The following is an 18,346-nucleotide window of genomic DNA, read 5'->3' on the forward strand; positions in this document are numbered from 1 at the left end:
CGAAACTGACCAAGCGATACTAGCGTTGGAAGCAATTAATGTTTCCTCTTCTAACTTGGGGGATGTTGTTAACATTCATGATTCCCTCTTTGGCAAGATTAAAAAACATTTTCTAAAACCTGTCAAGCAAAACAGGGGAGTTGCCAATAAAGGTGCAAGATGGTACAACGCAGAATGTAGGACTGCACGACTCACTTTGGGTCAAGCCATTAAAAGGAGGGAACCTGTCACTATCTCCCTAGCAAGAAAGTGTTATAAAGCTTGCATAGTTAAAGCCAAGAGAGCTTGGGACGAGGAGCACTGGTGCAAATTGAAAAAAGCTAGCGACAGAAAGGATTCTAGAGTTTTCTGGAATATTGTAAAATGGGGTAGTGAGAGAGCACAGGAATCGCCTAATAACAACGTGTCACAAGAGGATTGGGTAGAATTTTTTACCTCACAATATGCTCTTAATAATCAGATTACAGGGGAGGACGAGTTTATTATGTCCTTTTCTTTTTTACTTACAAAGAAATTATGTCTGCTATTAATGTAGTCAACAGAGGGAGCGCTCCTGGGTTAGACGGCGTCCCTGCTGATATTTTTGTAAATGATGAAGGCAGATGGTGTAAATACATTCATTTACTCACTAATTTTATTGCTAAGAAGCACAGGTTCCGGCATCATGGAGAGGTACTGTGATTATTCCTGTGTTCAAAAAGGGGGACAGAGCCCAGCCAGGTAACTACAGGCCAATAAGCCTAATAGATACTGTGCAAAAAATTGTTGGTCGAGTAGAAGTAAATAGGCTCCTTGACTGGGCAGAGGATAATAATATTTTATCCCCCTATCAGGCAGGATTCCGAAGAGCAACTAGCACGATAGACCAAGTGTTCCGTTTTCAATTGCTGCAATGGAAAACTGTGGTGCTGGGAGGAGGCAGTCTTTATGCGGCATTTGTCGATCTGAGGGCTGCCTTCGACCTGGTGCCACGGGCCAAATTGTGGCAAGTCCTAAAGAGTTTGAGTGTACCTGAGGAATTACTTACCTTGATAATGCGCCTTCTTGAGTCCACTTATGCTAAAATTCAGTGGGGTGGCTATGGTATGGTCACAGATGACTTCCCTGTAGAGCGAGGTGTTCGACAAGGGTGCTCAATGGCTCCAACTTTGTTTACATTGTTTATAAATGGTGTTGTCTCCCGTATGGTACCTGCTCAAGTAGATGCTCCCTCCCTTTCAGGTCTAAAAATCCCAATATTGATGTTTGCGGATGACACGCTAATTTTATCTAAAACACCTAGTGGTTTGCAGCGGGCTCTGTTAATTTTTGAAAATTTTTGTGGGGAACATGGACTAGAGGTGAATGCATCTAAAACTAAACTCATGATCTTTAAGCCACATCTTAGTTTCAAGTCAAAAATTGTTATGAGTGGCAGGCCCCTTGAGGTTGTAAATTCATTTACTTATTTAGGTATCCATATTGCAGATAAGAATAGGTGGAGCCAGCACATAAACATTGCTACGCTGAGACACAAACAATTAGCGGTTGCCATCAATATAGAACACAAGAAGTCCTTGACTAAACCTGTCAAGCCAGCTTTGCTGGTTTATGAAGCAAAGGCAATTGGGTCTGCACTCTATGGAGCGGAGATGTGGGGCTTTGAAAATTTGAATTCTTTGCAAATTTCAGAGAACAAATTTTTACGGCTAGTCACTGGTACACCGAAAAGCACTCCGCTATTGCCCTTAACATACGATCTTGGTAGGAAACAAATTAAGGACTTGGCCAGTTTACGGCCTATTTTGTATTGGCGTAGATTGTGGACTACCCCCGAGCTCTCGCACTATGCGGAAGGCTTTAGCGACGTTATAAAAGCGGATAGTTTTCATAAAATTAGTTGTTTAAAATCATTGAAAGCTATATTATACGAGCTTGGGTTAAGCTCGATTTGGTTAGATCCAGCTGGTGCTTTATTCCCTACCAAGTTGGTCCTAAAAAACATCTATTGGGAGAATGTTGCCAACAGGAGCCTGAGCCGATCTAGCATAGGGTCTATGTCCCTGAGTTTCTCGAGGCTAAATTCTATCCCGTGTATGAGCTGTATTGGGATATTATTACAAAGCCAGGAAACAGAAAGCTCTTATTCCAACTGAGAGCTGGAGCCCTCCCATTAAAATCATTAACTGCCAAATGGGGTACAGGGGGGAGTGACGTGTGCCCAGCCTGTGGCATGGGTAAGGAAACACTTGGTCATTTCCTGTTTTCTTGTAAAGCCTATTGTACTCCTAGGCGTGTATGGTTAGCACCCATGTGTAGGAACCTTGGGACTACATATAGTTCTGTTGCACTTCGTATTATATGTTCAAGTTCATCTACATGGATAGTAATAGCTATAGCTAAATTTACAGGTTGGGCATGGGCGATAAGGCAAAGACTGTTAGTTAATTAACTATTCTCTGCTAGCAAAACGTGTTTTTAAAAGATTCTGTTTATATTGCTTTTCAAAATTATTAATGTTTTGTATGCAGATAGAGACTGCTAGTTGTTTAACTATTCTCTTTCTGTAATGGAGACTGCTAGTTGGTTAACTATTCTCTGCCTGCAAAACTTGTTTTTATGATTTTGTTATTATTGTACGTTTTGCATTTAGATAGAGATGGCTAGGTATTTAACTATTTACTGTCTGTATTAATTGTCTTTACGATTATTGCCATCATTTTTTAAAATCTTTTTAAATTGCAATTATCTCTTTTTAACTATTTAATGAGCATTGTGAGAAATCTTAAAATTATGTGTCTTTTATGAATTCACTAGTGCAGTGTCATTGTTATTGACTGTAAATTTAATTCTGTTTTAAAATGTTGTGTATATTCTGCTTTTATGAGTAATTACTCGAATAAAGCACTATTTGAATTGAAATTGCTAATGGGGTGTGACTTGCCCCTAAGGGGGACTACTTTACAGGAAAAACAATGGTGTTCCTATTCTGAATAATGCTGGTGAAACGGGCAAAGGATTCCCATATTCTCATAGGCAACTAGACTAAAGACAGCACATATTGATTAGAAAATCCAAGACAGACACCATTATGATAAAACAATGTATTTACTAAAATAAGTCTAATGAACCACTCAAGTTTCAGGACTTAGGAGAAGGTAAGCTCAGTGAATCCATTGACCACAATTTGTGGTAAAAAAGTGTACAATCTATACCTGCCCAACTAGTGTAGTTCATAATCTGAACTATGATGTCCCTTTTTTGACTGGTTAGGGGGCAACTTGCATGGGCAAATCTGCAATTTTTAGTCATCTCTTTCTCCTGTACCAGTAGGTAAAGCTTTATCTTAATCTGTATGATCTATTAGGGAAGAACATTAACAGCACCACATATTGCACAACCCGGGGAAGAGAAGTAGGTGTTTCCTGAATTGATGGGTAGGGGAATTAGGGAAAGTTTAAAGATAGACAAACACATTATTCATCAGGTCCATGATGTATTGGAAGAAGATGACAGTTCAGAAACCAGATTCAAACAGCTTTTTTCTTTAGCAGCTCTAAATTCCCGGGTTAACTTTTCATCATCTAGGCTGAAAAAATACAAAATAGGGAGGACCCACACAGTTAAGAGAATGCATGCTGATTGCAAAATGAAAATGACAACATTGGAGTCAAGGTAAGCATGGTTCGTAAAGAGTCAAGTCAAATAAGCTTTATTCAGTTTCTTCAGAGGAAACCATAAAAACAGATCCATATAAAAAAAGGATAATACTTACAAGATTAAAAGTCGTATACAAACTAGTTGAATGTGCAACAATCTTCTGTAGAAACAAAATGCCTTTCAGCAGAAATCAATATCCTAAAAAACATATATATCATAAAATACAGACACATTAATGTCACCATAAAGTTCACAATCTAATGGTCTTTCTATAATCACTTACATTCTTTAACAACCTTGTGATAGACAACATGATACACTCATTTTATACCAACTGTAGGAATAAAAACGCTGGGCGACATTCCCATACCCAAGCCACCTCAAAATCGGTAAAGCCCAAATCTTTCTCTGTTTTTCATAACATTTACAAAATGAAATGTTGTCTGCTGTGACGTACCGTCACAGGGACACTTTCAAAGTTACACTTAGCTTGTTAGGCGGTCAAAAATGCCCAATCCAAAACACATTAAAACAAATCTGTTTTGTATCCCCTCCAATTCTTGAATATATGGTTACATATCATAAGTGACCAAGATCATTTGATAATTACAAACACTCTGCATTAATAGTTCCGTGGATAATCTAAGAGTCTCCAGTAACATCATACATTCTCTTTTTTTTATTGAACATTTTCAATGGGAACATGTTAGTACATACAGTTCAGCAGTAACACCATCGAGACACAATGAGATGTTGATTCATCTACAAGTGTGTAGGATAAACAGCAATAGTCAGCATCATCAAGCCCCACACTAGACAACAATTCTAAAAAAGAAACAATCATACAGAGGCATGTTAGCTCACAGCAGCAGTCATGATCTATAGAAGTACGGGCTCCACCGTGAGCGCATCGGTAAAGCGTACAGGTGTATGTATAGGACTATTCGTGGGAGTGCAATGGTCTGAGGGGGCATCTGTCAAGCCATGGAGGTAAGTAACTAGCGGTCCCCAACTTTCATGTGGCATACTTGCTGTTGGCATAAGATTCCAGAATTCTGTCAGTTGTAGCTGACAATATGCAATATGCGAACCAGGATTTGAGCATTGGTGCTGATTTACGCCTCCAGTGTATTGCCACTTTACGCCTGGCCAAAACCAGTAGTATCACACCAGGTGCTGCAGGCATCAGGGATTTTTTTAACATACCCAAGTAGGCAGAGAAGGGGATCAGGTGTGATGGTAGTTGAGGTAATGCGCTGATAGTCTCACAAACCTTCAGCCAGTAGGAAGCCACTTTAGGACAAGACCAGGCTAAGGGGCACATTAGGATGGCGGACGGACCTTCGTCCGTCCGCCACCCCAGAGGAGGAGGGACCGTCCGCAGGGGCAGCGGTGGTCCCTCCGTGCCAATTAGGATGTGACCGCCACCCTGGCGGTCACATCCTTTATTTTTAACATTGCGGCGGATGCTGCTTGAAGCAGCACACGCTGCAATGTTAAAAAAACATGTTTTTCTTTGCGTGCACGAAGCTGCAGGCACCGCGTGGTGCCTGCCGCTTCATGCACGCAAAGGCAGGGGGGTACCATAGGTACCCCCCATGTGCACCCCCCCTTCACCCCTGGGGGCCCGCAATGGGCCCCCAAAGAAAAGTCTGTATGGCTTTACACGGCGGTAATGCCGCCGTGTAAAGGCATAGTACTCCAGACATCCTAATATGCCTGGCGGTGTCTGATAGACACCGCCAGACATGTTAGAGCTTTTCCGCCGCGGTTGTAAGCCGACCGCGGTGGAAAAGCGGCGGACTTAAACCAAGCCCCACCAGCCATCCTAATTTGGCGGTGGGTCTTTGGTGGCTCCGCAGCGGATTTCCCGCGTCCTCCGGGCCGGCGATGGCTTCCGCCGGCCCGGAGGATGCGGGAAATCCGCGATCCTAATCGACGCCTTAGTGCGTGAAAGTACCGTCAAGCGCCGAGCACCGCATGCAGAATTTGTCCGCACTAAGGCCCATTTTGTGCAGTGCCAAAGGGGTATGATAAAATCTGTGAAGAAATTTGAAATGAAACTGCCTCAACCTATAAGTGGGGAGGATCTTTCTGTCTAGTTGCAGCAGTATTGCCATTGCACAGGTGTGGGACAGTCAAGCAAGTCCACCCACCATGCGCTGCACGCATGTTCAGTATCAATAAATGCAGCGGCATAGATAGTGAATATAAAACAAGTTTTCGATATGAGGTAGTTGTGTGTATGTATTCTAGCACTGTGTTGGTGGGGGGTGGCTCCGAAAATGTGCTGTTCACTTTTTTGCACGTTGCGCGAATCTAGTGGTAGAGCAGACTATCTAGAATTGTTGGTGATGATGTGTCAGTGCGTTCAGGGGCAGAAGGAAGTGGCCTTCTGTATATAGGACCGCAATTATGCAAATTCCTAGTGCCTTTGCGTGGCAATCCATTCCTTTATTTTGCAATGGAGGGAAGGCAGGATTCTCGGGGAGTTGCAGGGATGGGGAGTATAGAGTGTCTGTGCCCGTGTGTTTACGGAGACCCTCCAATGCCCATCTCAGGCATTTGACTGTATTGATTTATTTTCTGGGGTTTATATAGGGCAGAAACAGCACCGTAGTAAGCAGCAAGGCACCATTCCAGCCTCCACCACCATGTACGGCTGGAATGGTGTCGGGTGAAGCCAGAATTGTAGGAAGCTTGCCTGAGCACAGTAGGTGTATCGTTTTGGATTGGGGCGCCAAGTTCACCACATGTGAAAAGGAGCATTCATAAGCTATTCACAGCTGGAGTCCCACCCAAGCCAGAGAGATTACGTTTAGATCGCAACCTATTGAAGAATTGCATCGTGAGAGGGAGCGGTATGTTTTAAAACAAGTAAAGAAATGTTGGTAAAATTATCATTTTGGTAATGGCAAAGAAAGCGGTGGTTTATTCCGGATTGGAATGTTTGCTTCTAGCCATTCCATGGCACTATCATAGTTCGCAGACCGGAGTTCATCCGTATTTCTGCTTAGCCAAATGCCCAAGGGCCTCATTTATGAAAAGTGACGCATCGCTGCGTGAAAACAGCGATGCGTCACTTTTCACTGCACACTCCTTGGGACACCAATGATGCGTCATATTTAATGTATGACGCATCATGTCACAAGGAGTTACAGATACGTCAGTATTTCTGACGTATCAGTAAGCGCAAAAGTGACGCATTGCTGGAGTGTGTCACAAAAGTGACGCAACTCCAGCAATGCTCCCTCTCACATGGGACAAGCCCCATGTGAAAGGGCCTGCGTCAGTCTTACGCCTGCTGTGAGGCAGGCGCAAGATTTTGATGCAACGGCGTCCTAAAAGTGACGCAGTGAAATCTAATAGATTTCACTGCGTCACTTCTACGACCCTTCCGTGCGTCAATACGCCCCCCTTGCATACATTATACCTGGCGCAAATATAATGTGGCGCAGGGGTTTACAAAGTGACGCATCTACCTAGATGCGTCACTTTGTAAATATGGTGCAACAAGGCACATTATTTACGCTGCTGGTGCGTCACAAAAAGTGACGCACCGGCGGCGTAAAAGTGACGCACGGCCTCATTAATGAGGCCCCAAGTATCTCATCGGCTCGGTTCCCCATTTAAGCGGAAACTTGGTCGAGCAAGGTTGTGTTGCATCTGTAAGAGGAAATAATATGAATTTGCTCCAGTTACTGTGGATGCCCGAGTATCGCCGAAACATATGACTTCCATGGTCATGGGATTTAAATGCTTATGTGGCTCACAAATGTATAATGCGACATCGTCAGCATACATAGAGGTAACCTAAGCATGGCCTGAGAACCCAAGACCGCGGTGAGTGTGATGTTGCTATAGCCGAGCAGCAAGGGCTTCCATGGCAATGGCAAAAAGCAGGGGCGAAAGTGGGCATCCCTGCTTGTGCCTCTGGTGATCATGATGGGTTCGGTAATCTGTCCGTTCAGTTTTATGCACGCAGTGTGTATAGCAGTCTAATGTTGCAGATAAACCCAGAACTGATGCCAATGCGGGCCAGAAGAGAGAACTGAAAGGGCCACTCAAGGCAGTCAAACACCTTAGCAGTGTCAAGGAGCACCGCTACTGCAAGAAGGGTGGGATTAATTTGATGCATTACTCAGAAAATAGTTCTGTGGTTATGTGAGGTGTCTCGGCCTGAGATAAAGCTGGATTGGTCTGGACATAATATTTGCGACATGAGGGGAAGTAATTGATTTGCCCATACTTTGGCCAGTATTGTATTGTCCGTGTTAATGAGCGAGAGAGGGTGTTAGGAGTCCCAAGATGTTGGCGGCTTATCTGGTTTCAGTATTATGGTGATGAGTGCCTCGCGTAGCGACGGGGGAAGGCATCCGCCTTTAATGTATTTGTTATATATCTCCATTAAGAGTAGAATTAAAACTGGGGCGTATTCTTTGTAAAACGCTGTGGTAAGGCCATCCGTGCTGGGTGCCTTGTCTGCTGGGAGTCCTGTAATGACTTGGGTGACTTCAGCATATGTGAATGGAGCGCCAAGATGTTCGCGGTGACCCGGACTGAGCCATAGGAGCTCAATCGACTCGAAGTATTGTTGTAGGGATTCTGGGTCCTGCTCAGATCCCGCAGTGTAGAGTTGAGAATAAAAGTTAGTGATTGTTTGTATGATGTCATCTGGCGTAGTAATTCTATTGCCCGAGTCGGTGCATAGCTCTGTCAGATAGATGGAAGCATGGAGTTGACGCAGCAGATTAGCTAAGGCTTTGCCCGAGTGCTCACATTCACTGTATCTGCGAGCAGTCGTCTACTAGCCAAGGCAGCTAATCTCACATTCAGCTTTTGAGTGGTACTCAGTGATTTTAACACTAATATTAGCCGGTGTGTCTGGGTTGGGGTTAGAGCAGTAAGCTTGCGCTAAAGCTTGGAGGTCAGTCTCCAGGCATCTCAGAGTGTCCCGTTTGGCCCCGAGGACACTGGCCTCTTTAGAGATGCACACCCTTCTTATTCCCACCTTAACCCCGTCCATGCTCATGACGAGCTCAGCTCGTCATGCAGTACACTGCCTGTGTGCTCATGACGAGCTGAGCTCGTCATGAACAATGGGATTTAAAAGTGGTCAGCATAGAGGCTGAATTGCTGTAGCATTGAAGGTGTTAAATGAATCCCGGAGAGTTGAGGGTGTTTTGACTGAACCGGTATTGAGATCAAAGAAGTCAGTGATGGTGCCGCACAATTCTTCTTTAAATACTGTATCTCGCAAGGCATGAGGAGGTCAACCTTAGTGACCACACCCTTTCCAAAGACGAAGAAACAGTTCTCTTCAAAGGCCTAGGTTTTGTTCCCACACCACTGAACTTTCGTTTTACACGCAATACTGAACTAGCACAGTTCTTCAGAAATATCAAACTTTGTAACCACTTTGGGGACAGAAGAGAAGAGCAGACTGAGTTGATCAGCACAGGCCTAAGGAAAAAATCCACATTTGTACCCCCAACCCAGATAATTCGCTGCCAAATGCCTTTGAACAAAAAGTTCTCAAGGAAGTTGAGAAGATCAACTTCAGGAAAGGGAATGGCTTCCAAAATCTCACTAAACCAGAACGAAAAGCACTTGAAGACCTGAAGAACAACACAGGCCTAACAATCAAACCCACTCATAAGGGCGGCGCGATAGTCCTGATAAATAAAACATGTACAGGGATGAGTGCAATTGGTTACTTTCTAATGGCACCAGCTATGAATCACACACAGAAGACCCAGCACCTCGTCTTGTCAGGAAAATCAAAAGCATAGTGACGAAGCACTAACTGGATCACAAAGCACAAAGCTGACTTCCTCATCAGTGAGAACCCAAGAACACCGAGATGCTATACCCTCCCTAAAATTCCCAAAGGGAGAATGCCACCACCGGGCTGGCCGATTGTCTCTGGCATCGGATCTATTCTGGAGCCCCTTTTGTAGTTTTGCGACCGGTTTTAAAGAAAACTTGTGTAGAAATCTCAATCTTACATAAGAGACACAAAGGATGTATTGTGCCACCTGCGAGCCCTACAAATTAACACCACAGAGGATATCTTCATTACAATGGACATAGAAGCACTGTACACTAGTTTCCCACAAAGACGAACACTGGCAGTTGTTGAAGAAATTTTGCTGTCCTGGAATGGGATTTCCTCACTCCCAGACATTTCATTATTAAATGTGCAGAGATTGTCCTCACCGAGAATTTTTTCAAATTCGAAGATGTGATTTACCATCAAATCAAGGGTACTTCGATAGGCAGTACCTTTGTCCCCAATTTGGCATTCCTATATGTTCACCAATTCGAGGAGGACTACATTTTAATAGAAAACAACCCTGTCACTGAACATATGAAGACCTGGAAATGCTATATCGACGATGTGTTCGTTGTATGGCAAGGGGATGAAAACACAGCAAAAACCTTTGTAGACTGGGTGAAATCAAAAGATCATTAGTTTAGGTCACCCACTCCATCAGCAAAAATAACACTGTCTTTTTGGATCTAGATATCAGCATGACAGAATATGGAATAAGTATGAAAGTAGATAATAAACCTATTGGCCAGGAATAGCGTCTTGTTGTACGAGAGTTACCGTCCAAAGGCACTGCGTGACAACCTGTCAGTTGGTCAATTCTTAAGTGTATGCAGGAATTGCTCAGAAACAGAGAACTTTACAATACAGGCGAAAGAACTTGAAAGGAAACTACTAGATAGTCACTATCCTAAAAAAACTGATAAAGAAAGCCAAGAAGAGATCCAAAAATAATAACCGCAAGGCACTCCTAGAGGATACCAAAAGAGAAAAAACAGACTGTATTGTATGTGTAACCACATACACACCTGTTTCAAACGCTGTACATAAGATTGTAAAGAAGAATTGGCATATTCTTGATGGAGCTGATCAACATGGGGAGACCCCTTTTTCACGTTTAAAAGGAGTAAGAACATCCGGGATCAATTAGTGCATGCCAAAGACCCACCAACACTGAAAGAAAACCAGGAATACACAGAGATCCACTAGACACTTTGCTTGTGGAGGCTGTGTCGCATGCCCACTCACCATAACCACAAAAGAAGTGGACACAGGCACCGGGAACCCTTGTAAACTTAACAATTTTAGTAATTGTAACACTGAAAATGTGTTCTCCTTACGTGCCCCTGCAGTATAATGTATGTGGACATAACCACCAGAAAAGTTAAAGTCTGCATGAATGAGCATCATAACATTATATGATGTAAAACGACAAACGCCAAACTTACAAGGCACTTCTTGCAACTCAACCACAAGGATAGTGACCTGAGTTCGGTGGTATTGGAAGCCATGAAAAACACACAGGACGGACCTTACCAGACCACTCTACATCATAGAACAGAGGTGGGTGTATCGGCTCCGTACATGGGAGTGGGAGCAGTGTGGCTCACTGGTTAGAGGGGGCAGACCCGGGAGCAGAAGTCGGCCCGGGACCAGGGTTCAATTCCCGACGCGGCAGGGTCGTGGACTTGGGTCAGCGGACTCGATAATTCTCGCTTCGGTGCTTACTCTAATCAGGGGTTCAACTCGGCAACTCTGGGCATTAGCTTGCCTAATCTCCACAACGGCCCCATCAATTCCGGGGATGTCTGGCTCCACCTTGGGGCCTCCCAGCAGGGACCATCCCACAGGGAAAGCCAGGACAGGTTCCCCAGAGTTATACAGCGCCAGGAAACCTACAGACGGGTAGCAGTGCGCTTTACAAGCTCAAAATACATTTACATTTACATGGGAAAATTAACTCAATGACGAAATCCCTTGGCTACAACTGGCACAGTAATCCAAGAGACCCCGCCCTGATATTCTTGGGAACAGAACCCTATTCTCTGTCCGGCCTCTATTTTTACATAGAAACATAGAATCTTTCAGTCTTGCTCATAAACAGTAAACCCTCTCTTGATAGGGTAGCAGTGTGCCCTACACATACCTTCCTGCCTTGTAAATAACTACAGGACTGTCACCCTTTCTGTAAAACATCAGCCTCTAAGGTGAAGGTTCCGTCATCAATAAGAACAGAACTCATACATAGCCCCAGATATAAATTACATAACTCAGGGCAGACCTCTACAACAGCGTGAATGCTCGTGCAGGTTTTCTGGGGGCGCTTAGGAGATTAAGCGCAGTGACTTTTCAACTTGTGACACCGTGCAAAGACCATCCATTTCTCTGCATACAAGGTGCAGCATTAGAAAATATATAAATATAGCCACAGTGCCACCAGAGTGACCAGGGCTGATATGGCCATTGCATAGCCTATTACATTACATATAAGGTGCCGCATTAGCACACCACAGCGCCAACAACCCTTATTAAAAAAAATATACAATATAGCCAAAGTGTCACCGGAGTAGCCAGAGCCGTTATGACCATTGCATGCTCTATGCGGCACAAATCTTAATAATACAATTGAAGTGAAGCGGTTACCTAACAAATGAACATTAGCCCACAAGCACTGCGCTTATATATGGACTTAGCTCTGCAAGCGAGGCACAGCATGAGCACATCATGTAGAGCGCACCACCTAGTTACAGCCGGGCGCTCACTTGGCGAAGACGCTCCATGAAAGGACAACACCCATCATGTGCGCTTGCGATATATCAACTCGCGATGGGCTCAACCGCCTGGGACATCAGCGGCGGTAGCTGCTCCCCGCATTGCCGCGGATGTCAGGCAGTCATCAAACGTGACATCGGAAACTCCTTTTAAGCCCTGGACACGCTTTTTAACAGCAATCAGGTGGGACAGGCAATCTTTTAACAGCGCTTGGTTGCGACACCGGATCACCGCTAATCTGCTCCAATTAACTGGCTAATTAGCACCAGCAATAGGGCGCAAACACTATAAATATTATATTCACTCTCCTCCTTTACCAGCGAGGAGGCGAGGGACGCGGACGTAGGTGTAGAGGCGAGAGACTACCCTTAAACAGTAAGAATATAAATGAGTTGCAGTGGATGATTGTGTGTATCCATTATGGTCATGTATTCTTGGAATTTTCCATGTGATGACAACTTTTTTAAGGCTCACAGCGTTACCCAGAGTTACATTAAAAAGAGTTTGACATCTGTAATGGCCTTTTAAACTTCACTTTTTTTGTGAGGGCCCCTACTTAGCTTTAGGAGACTATCCCATTCTTCAGGTGTATGCCTGCCCTCCATCAAACCAAGTTTTTAGAGGGCGAGGACTGGTCAATGATGAAGCATGACAGGAGGTGGTGTGTGAGACCAGTCTTTTACTTTTTGTGAGATGCCTGCACTCACAAAATAACACTGTAGCACTTAGTTCACCATACTGGGAGCAGCTCTTTTTTTGTTAAACATGAGGAGGTAAGCGCCATGAGAGCATGCGCAGACGTGCTTGTGGCAGTTTTAGCGTAAGTTGCACAGGGGCGTGGTCAGATAAGGCACAGGGCATTTGCTCGACAGAGGTTTCGAGCTAGTATAACAGGTTGGGAGAAGAGTGTGCCCGTTAGTATGGCACATCTGCCCACAATATCAGTGTATATTTGGTCATTGTGCCATGGTAAGCCTTATTTGATCACAATAGTGACCCCCCAAGGCATAGTTGGAGTATGCCGCCGAGTAGGAATCGTCAAGTGTTAGAGGAGGCAAGATGGGTTTCCTGTAGGAAACATATGTCAGTGTTATGCATGGCTAAGTAGGCGTGGATGAGCCTGGATTTACGGTGGTCATTGATGTCTCTAATATTCAAGGTGATAAACGTTACCTCGTGGCCTGTGACAAGTAGAGGTATATTGCTGGTGTTGTAGCGCCCGCCCTTCTAGTGGGGGTCTACACTGTATTATGTGTTGTTGTCAAGCGTGACAATGTATGCCACGTGCTGAAGATAACAAACTGTTAGAAGGAACACAAATCCATAGCAGAGGGGTGAACCCCCGGCCTCTGACTGCAGCTACCCTGTATCTCCCTCCTCCCACTCAAACCTCCCCAATTAGGATGAGATACATTCCTGACCACCCCCAAACAACAAAACTATAAGGAACAAGAGATAAGTGGGATTCATCCCGATTGGGAGCGAGGGCTCAGCCAGACGATCCCACGTCCGAAGGTGGGTGACCGAGCGAGAGTGTACGATAATAGCAAAAGGCCTAATAGTCTCAACAATGTTCGCCTGTCAAATGCAGAGAAATACAATATAGAGGGAAGCAAGTAATGTCAGAAAAAAACAGCAGGATATATACCCCCCGGAGGTCAGCAAGGACAGTAAAAGAAAAAAAAGACTAATAATTGTCACTTAGGTGGCTTTTTTTACCCTTCAGAAGCAAGGCACGGAAAGGGTCCTTGTTCAGTTGCTTCGTAAAGGCCATAGCTGCCTTGGGGTCCACGAAATAGTGGGGTTTGCCATCCATGTTGATTCGCAATTTGGCCTGATTCAAAAGGGCATTGGTGAAGTTCAGTTCCTGAAGCAGCTGCTTCGCTGGAAATAAGTCCTTTCTGCCGTGTTGGACATTTAGAGTAAAGTTCAGGTAGGAAGCGAGAGTGTTGCCCTGATGTCGTACTTCTTTCAGCTCTTTCACTTTCCTCAGTATGGCATTGCAGTCACGAAAGTTTAGGATGCTGCGATGATCAGCCTTGCCGCAGCCCCCAGGGGAGGCCGAGGCCACAGAGAGCTGTGGGCGAGCACAACTATGAAGCATTCAGATAACGCCGAACCAAAGGGTTCACGTAGCAGGGATTCTAGGTAGTCCTCGACTCTGCCCATCGCTGTGGTCTCAGGAATGCCCGTAATGCACATTTTGTTCCTACTGGAACGCGCTTCATGGTCCTCATTCTTGGCATGTATAAGGTACAAGACCGTGTCCATCTTGAGCAGTTTCTGCTGTGTCTCAGCAATGTAGTCATTGGCCTCTGACAAATGCACCCCGAAGAATGTGATTCGGTTATCGTGAGAGTCCACTCGTTGTTGGACCTGATCCAGGCACAGTGCCAGATGATCAATTTTAGAGTTGATTGTCTTCAGACTAGTTTTGACCTCCAGGAGTAAGGTTTTAATATCCTTGTCCTGCACAGTGGGAGCCTCTGTTTGTGTGGCCTGATCTCCGACATTCCTGCTGCGAGTCGCCACCACGGCCTGCACGTCTACCCACAAAGTTCAATTAAGGCTGCTTCTGATCAGTCGACCAAGGGGTGGAGGTGATGACCAGGGGTGGTTCAGGTAGTCCACCTCACAAAACACAACAGTGTAGTAGCCCCAGGAAGAGGCCCAAAGGAGGTGCATTTCACACAAAGCTTTGTGATCCAGCAGTTGTAATGCTCAGTGATGCTATCAGGTGCGGCTGTCACCGAGCACACCGCCGTGACTGAAGGTTGCAGGGACAACTAGTTGTTACTTTAATGAAAGGCGATCTTTGTCACAGAGTGTGTCTTTTCATCGAATTGTGAAATCCACCAGCGCGTAGCCCCACGAGTAGTCACCAATACTGGCCTGCGAGGGTGTTCTAGGGTTCAAATCATGTATCAGATCTCTACTTTCTACCAGGGCAGTTTCGGTGCTCCTCCAACATCAGGCCGGATCTAAGGGTGGTGCTCCCAAGGACCCCGAAGCACTCACCAGAAAACACCAGCAGTCAGTAAAGAGCAAACTTTAGGCAGACCAGAGCGCTCACCCAAAGGCAGCATCACACCAATTCAAGGGGGGGGGGCAGTAGGGACAAATACTGCATGCAGGCCGCAAATGTCCTCTCACCTACAACCGAGCACCTTCACAGTACGGCGCCAGTCGCAAATTACAGGCAGGCTGAACAGCTCACCTCAAGGCCATGCATCGCCAGTTGGGGATTGGGGCAGCAGAGTCACCGCCTGCAGGTTGGTTGTTGTTGTCCCCCTAGCAAGAGATGGGGATCCCCCCCAGAGGTAGCACTTTGCCATTCCAAGGCGGGCCAAAGAACTCCTTTACATGCCACACTTTGTCAGCAATACAGGGTCGGCAGCAATGTCGCACTAGACAGGCAGACCAAGAATGACGTTAGGCAGCCAGCCAGGCACCTCACTATCAGCAAGAGACCTTCTGGACCAGCGTAGGCATCCTGGCCACAGCTACAGAATAGCAGGGGGCTGTTTTTTTTATATATATTTTTTTATTTTATTTTTAAACTTTTGTATAGCGCGCGCTAGACCCGTAGGTATCAGAGCGCTTCACTTGCACATTGTGAAAAACAGAAGGACCTTACATTACCCAGAAGGCTGACAGTAAGTAAGCAAATCACGGATAAAGAATACAGCATGAACAATAAATAATTGTGCCAAAAACAAGGTGATTAGCATAGTCCGTTCACCAACAATCCGTGAATGGGAGTCAACTCCGAATATTGAGGTCTATGTTAGTTGACGTAGTTCAGGAAAGTATTTGTTAAGGAGATGGAGTTTGAGGTCCCTTTTGAAACAGGAGAAGGAGGGGTTACATCTGAGGACTCCAGGGAGAGCGTTCCATATCCTGGGAGCGTTGCCAGAAAACAATCGGAATTGGGTGGTTTTCTTTTTCATTTTTGGTGGGATGAGAAGGAGTGAGTTTAAGCTTCTCAGGGTTCTGGTTTGACCTGCTCTTACCAGTTTGTTGTTCGGGTAGTTGGGGGCCGGAGAGTAGATGGTTTTGTGTGTGATGCAGGCCAGCTTGTAAATACATCTCCCTTCCATGGTAAGCCATTTGAGGGAGTTGAGAGCTGGAGTGATGTGTTAAAATCTTTTTACTCCAAATACAAGATGAGCGGCCATGTTGAGCACTGCCCTAAGAGGGGCTAGGTGAGCTTTTGGAGTCCCTGTAAGGATGGCGTTCCCGCAGTCGATTTTAGAGAGAACCAGGGATTGAACTACTGTCTTGAAGTTCTCATGGGGCAGAAAAGGTTTCAATTTCTTGAGGTGTTTTAGAGAGAAAAGAGCACTTGTTGCAGAGTTTCTGATGTGGGCCTCCATAGATAGGTTCTTGCCAAGGATGATGCCTAGAGACTTAACTGAGTCGGATAGAAGGAGGGGGCAGTTTAGGGCAACCAGATTCTTGAGCAACTCTTGGCTAGGACGATGGTTGCTTTTTGGATAGAATAGGATCAGTTAGCAAAGAATAACACTGAGTTACTTATATAAATCTGATTACCCAGAAATTCTGTTCAGGCCTAATTATAAGGGCGTGGACAAATCGTTTCACCTGATGTAGGCCATCACATTAAATTAATGATGCCAATGATGATCCTATTGCAAGCACATGGAAGAATACTCTTCCAAATTCTTTCTATGTTATTCTTTTTCATGCAGGTATCATCTTGGCAAGACCCTGAATGGAGCAAGGGAACCATACCAGAGTGAAGCAGTTCATCCTCCTGGGACTCACTGATATACCAGAACTGAAGATACTACTCTTCTGGGTGTTCCTCCTGGTTTTCATAATTACTCTTTTGGGCAACTTGAGCATCATAGTTCTGATAAGGATCTCTCCTCTTCTTCACACACCAATGTACTTCCTCCTCATCAACCTGTCAGTGATAGACCTGTGTTACTCTTCAGTTATAACACCTAACATGCTAGCAAATTTCCTCTCTAATAGACAGATTATATCTCTGTCTGGATGTGTGGCCCAGATGTTCATATTTCTCATACTTGGCAGTACAGAGGTCCTTCTCTTAGCTATGATGGCCTATGACCGATATGCAGCTATCTGCCATCCTTTGCACTATTCATTGATTATCACTGACAAAGTATGCATCTCTCTAGTGGTTGGATCATATCTTGGGGGTTTTGTGAATTCTCTGGTACACACCACTTGTACTTTCATGTTGACCTTTTGTGGGCCAAATAAGATCTCCCATTTCCTTTGTGATATTCCTCCACTGCTGAAGCTCTCCTGTTCTGATACCACTCTAAATGAAGTCGCCCTGTTCACTGTGGCTGGTACCATGACCTTTGGATCTTTGACAGTGGTCCTTGTGTCATATGTTAGGATAATCTCGACCATCATGAAAATACACTCCTTGGAAGGAAGACGCCAAGCCTTTTCCACCTGCTCCTCTCACTTTATCTGTGTAACTTTATTCTTTGGAACAGGGTTCTTCATGTATTTTAGGCCAAGTTCAAGTTATGCTCTGGATCAGGACAGAGTGGCTACATTATTTTACACTGTGATCATTCCCATGCTGAACCCTCTCATCTACAGCCTGAGGAACCAGCAGGTAAAAAAAGCCCTGATGCAGCACCTAGGAAATTGTGCCTTAAAAGGAGGTATCTGAATCTTTCTGTTTAGTAAATTTGCTTTTATTTGATCTTTTTCTCCACCTAATGCGCATATTTATATATTTTTCTCTATGCATCGAAGAGTAATGCAGAATTACCAAAATTATGTTAAACTTCAGTAAGTATGTCACTGTAGGGCTGTGCGGAAGCAAGGGTACTTTCTCTCGCACTCATTCCTCAGCACCTCATTACAACTCAGGTTTGCAATGTGCAGCATCTCACATGCAGAGACATTCAGAATCCCTCATCAACCACCACTTTAATCATGAACCTTTCATGCTCTGTCTGCTATCCACAGTCCTGCTTCCCCTACTCTCCCCTACTCGTGGAAATCTCCTCCTTTTCAGCTGTACCCATTTGAGCCACTGCTTCCTTCTATGTGCCCTCTACAATCCCTCTCCTTCAGTCACTACAATCT

The 18,346-nt window shown here is 44.8% G+C and overlaps 1 protein-coding gene across 1 annotated transcript; it reads left to right on the forward strand.

Annotated features, from left to right (window-relative positions):
* The first annotated feature begins 15,916 nt into the window (after positions 1-15,916).
* Positions 15,917-17,924, forward strand: LOC144761613 (olfactory receptor 5AR1-like). The gene is made up of 2 exons (XM_078646917.1): positions 15,917-15,930; positions 16,979-17,924. Exon 2 carries the CDS (start codon positions 16,980-16,982, stop codon positions 17,922-17,924), a length of 945 nt encoding a protein of 314 aa, XP_078503043.1. The 5' UTR covers positions 15,917-15,930; position 16,979.
* The last annotated feature ends 422 nt before the right edge of the window (positions 17,925-18,346 follow it).

This window comes from Lissotriton helveticus, chromosome 1_1 (genome assembly GCF_964261635.1).
Source record: "Lissotriton helveticus chromosome 1_1, aLisHel1.1, whole genome shotgun sequence".
Lineage (NCBI taxonomy): Eukaryota > Metazoa > Chordata > Amphibia > Caudata > Salamandridae > Lissotriton > Lissotriton helveticus.

Coding starts and splice junctions, on each gene's coding strand:
- LOC144761613 (XM_078646917.1), top strand. CDS start 16,980: ATGGAGCAAGGGAACCATACCAGAGTGAAGCAGTTCATCCTCCTGGGA.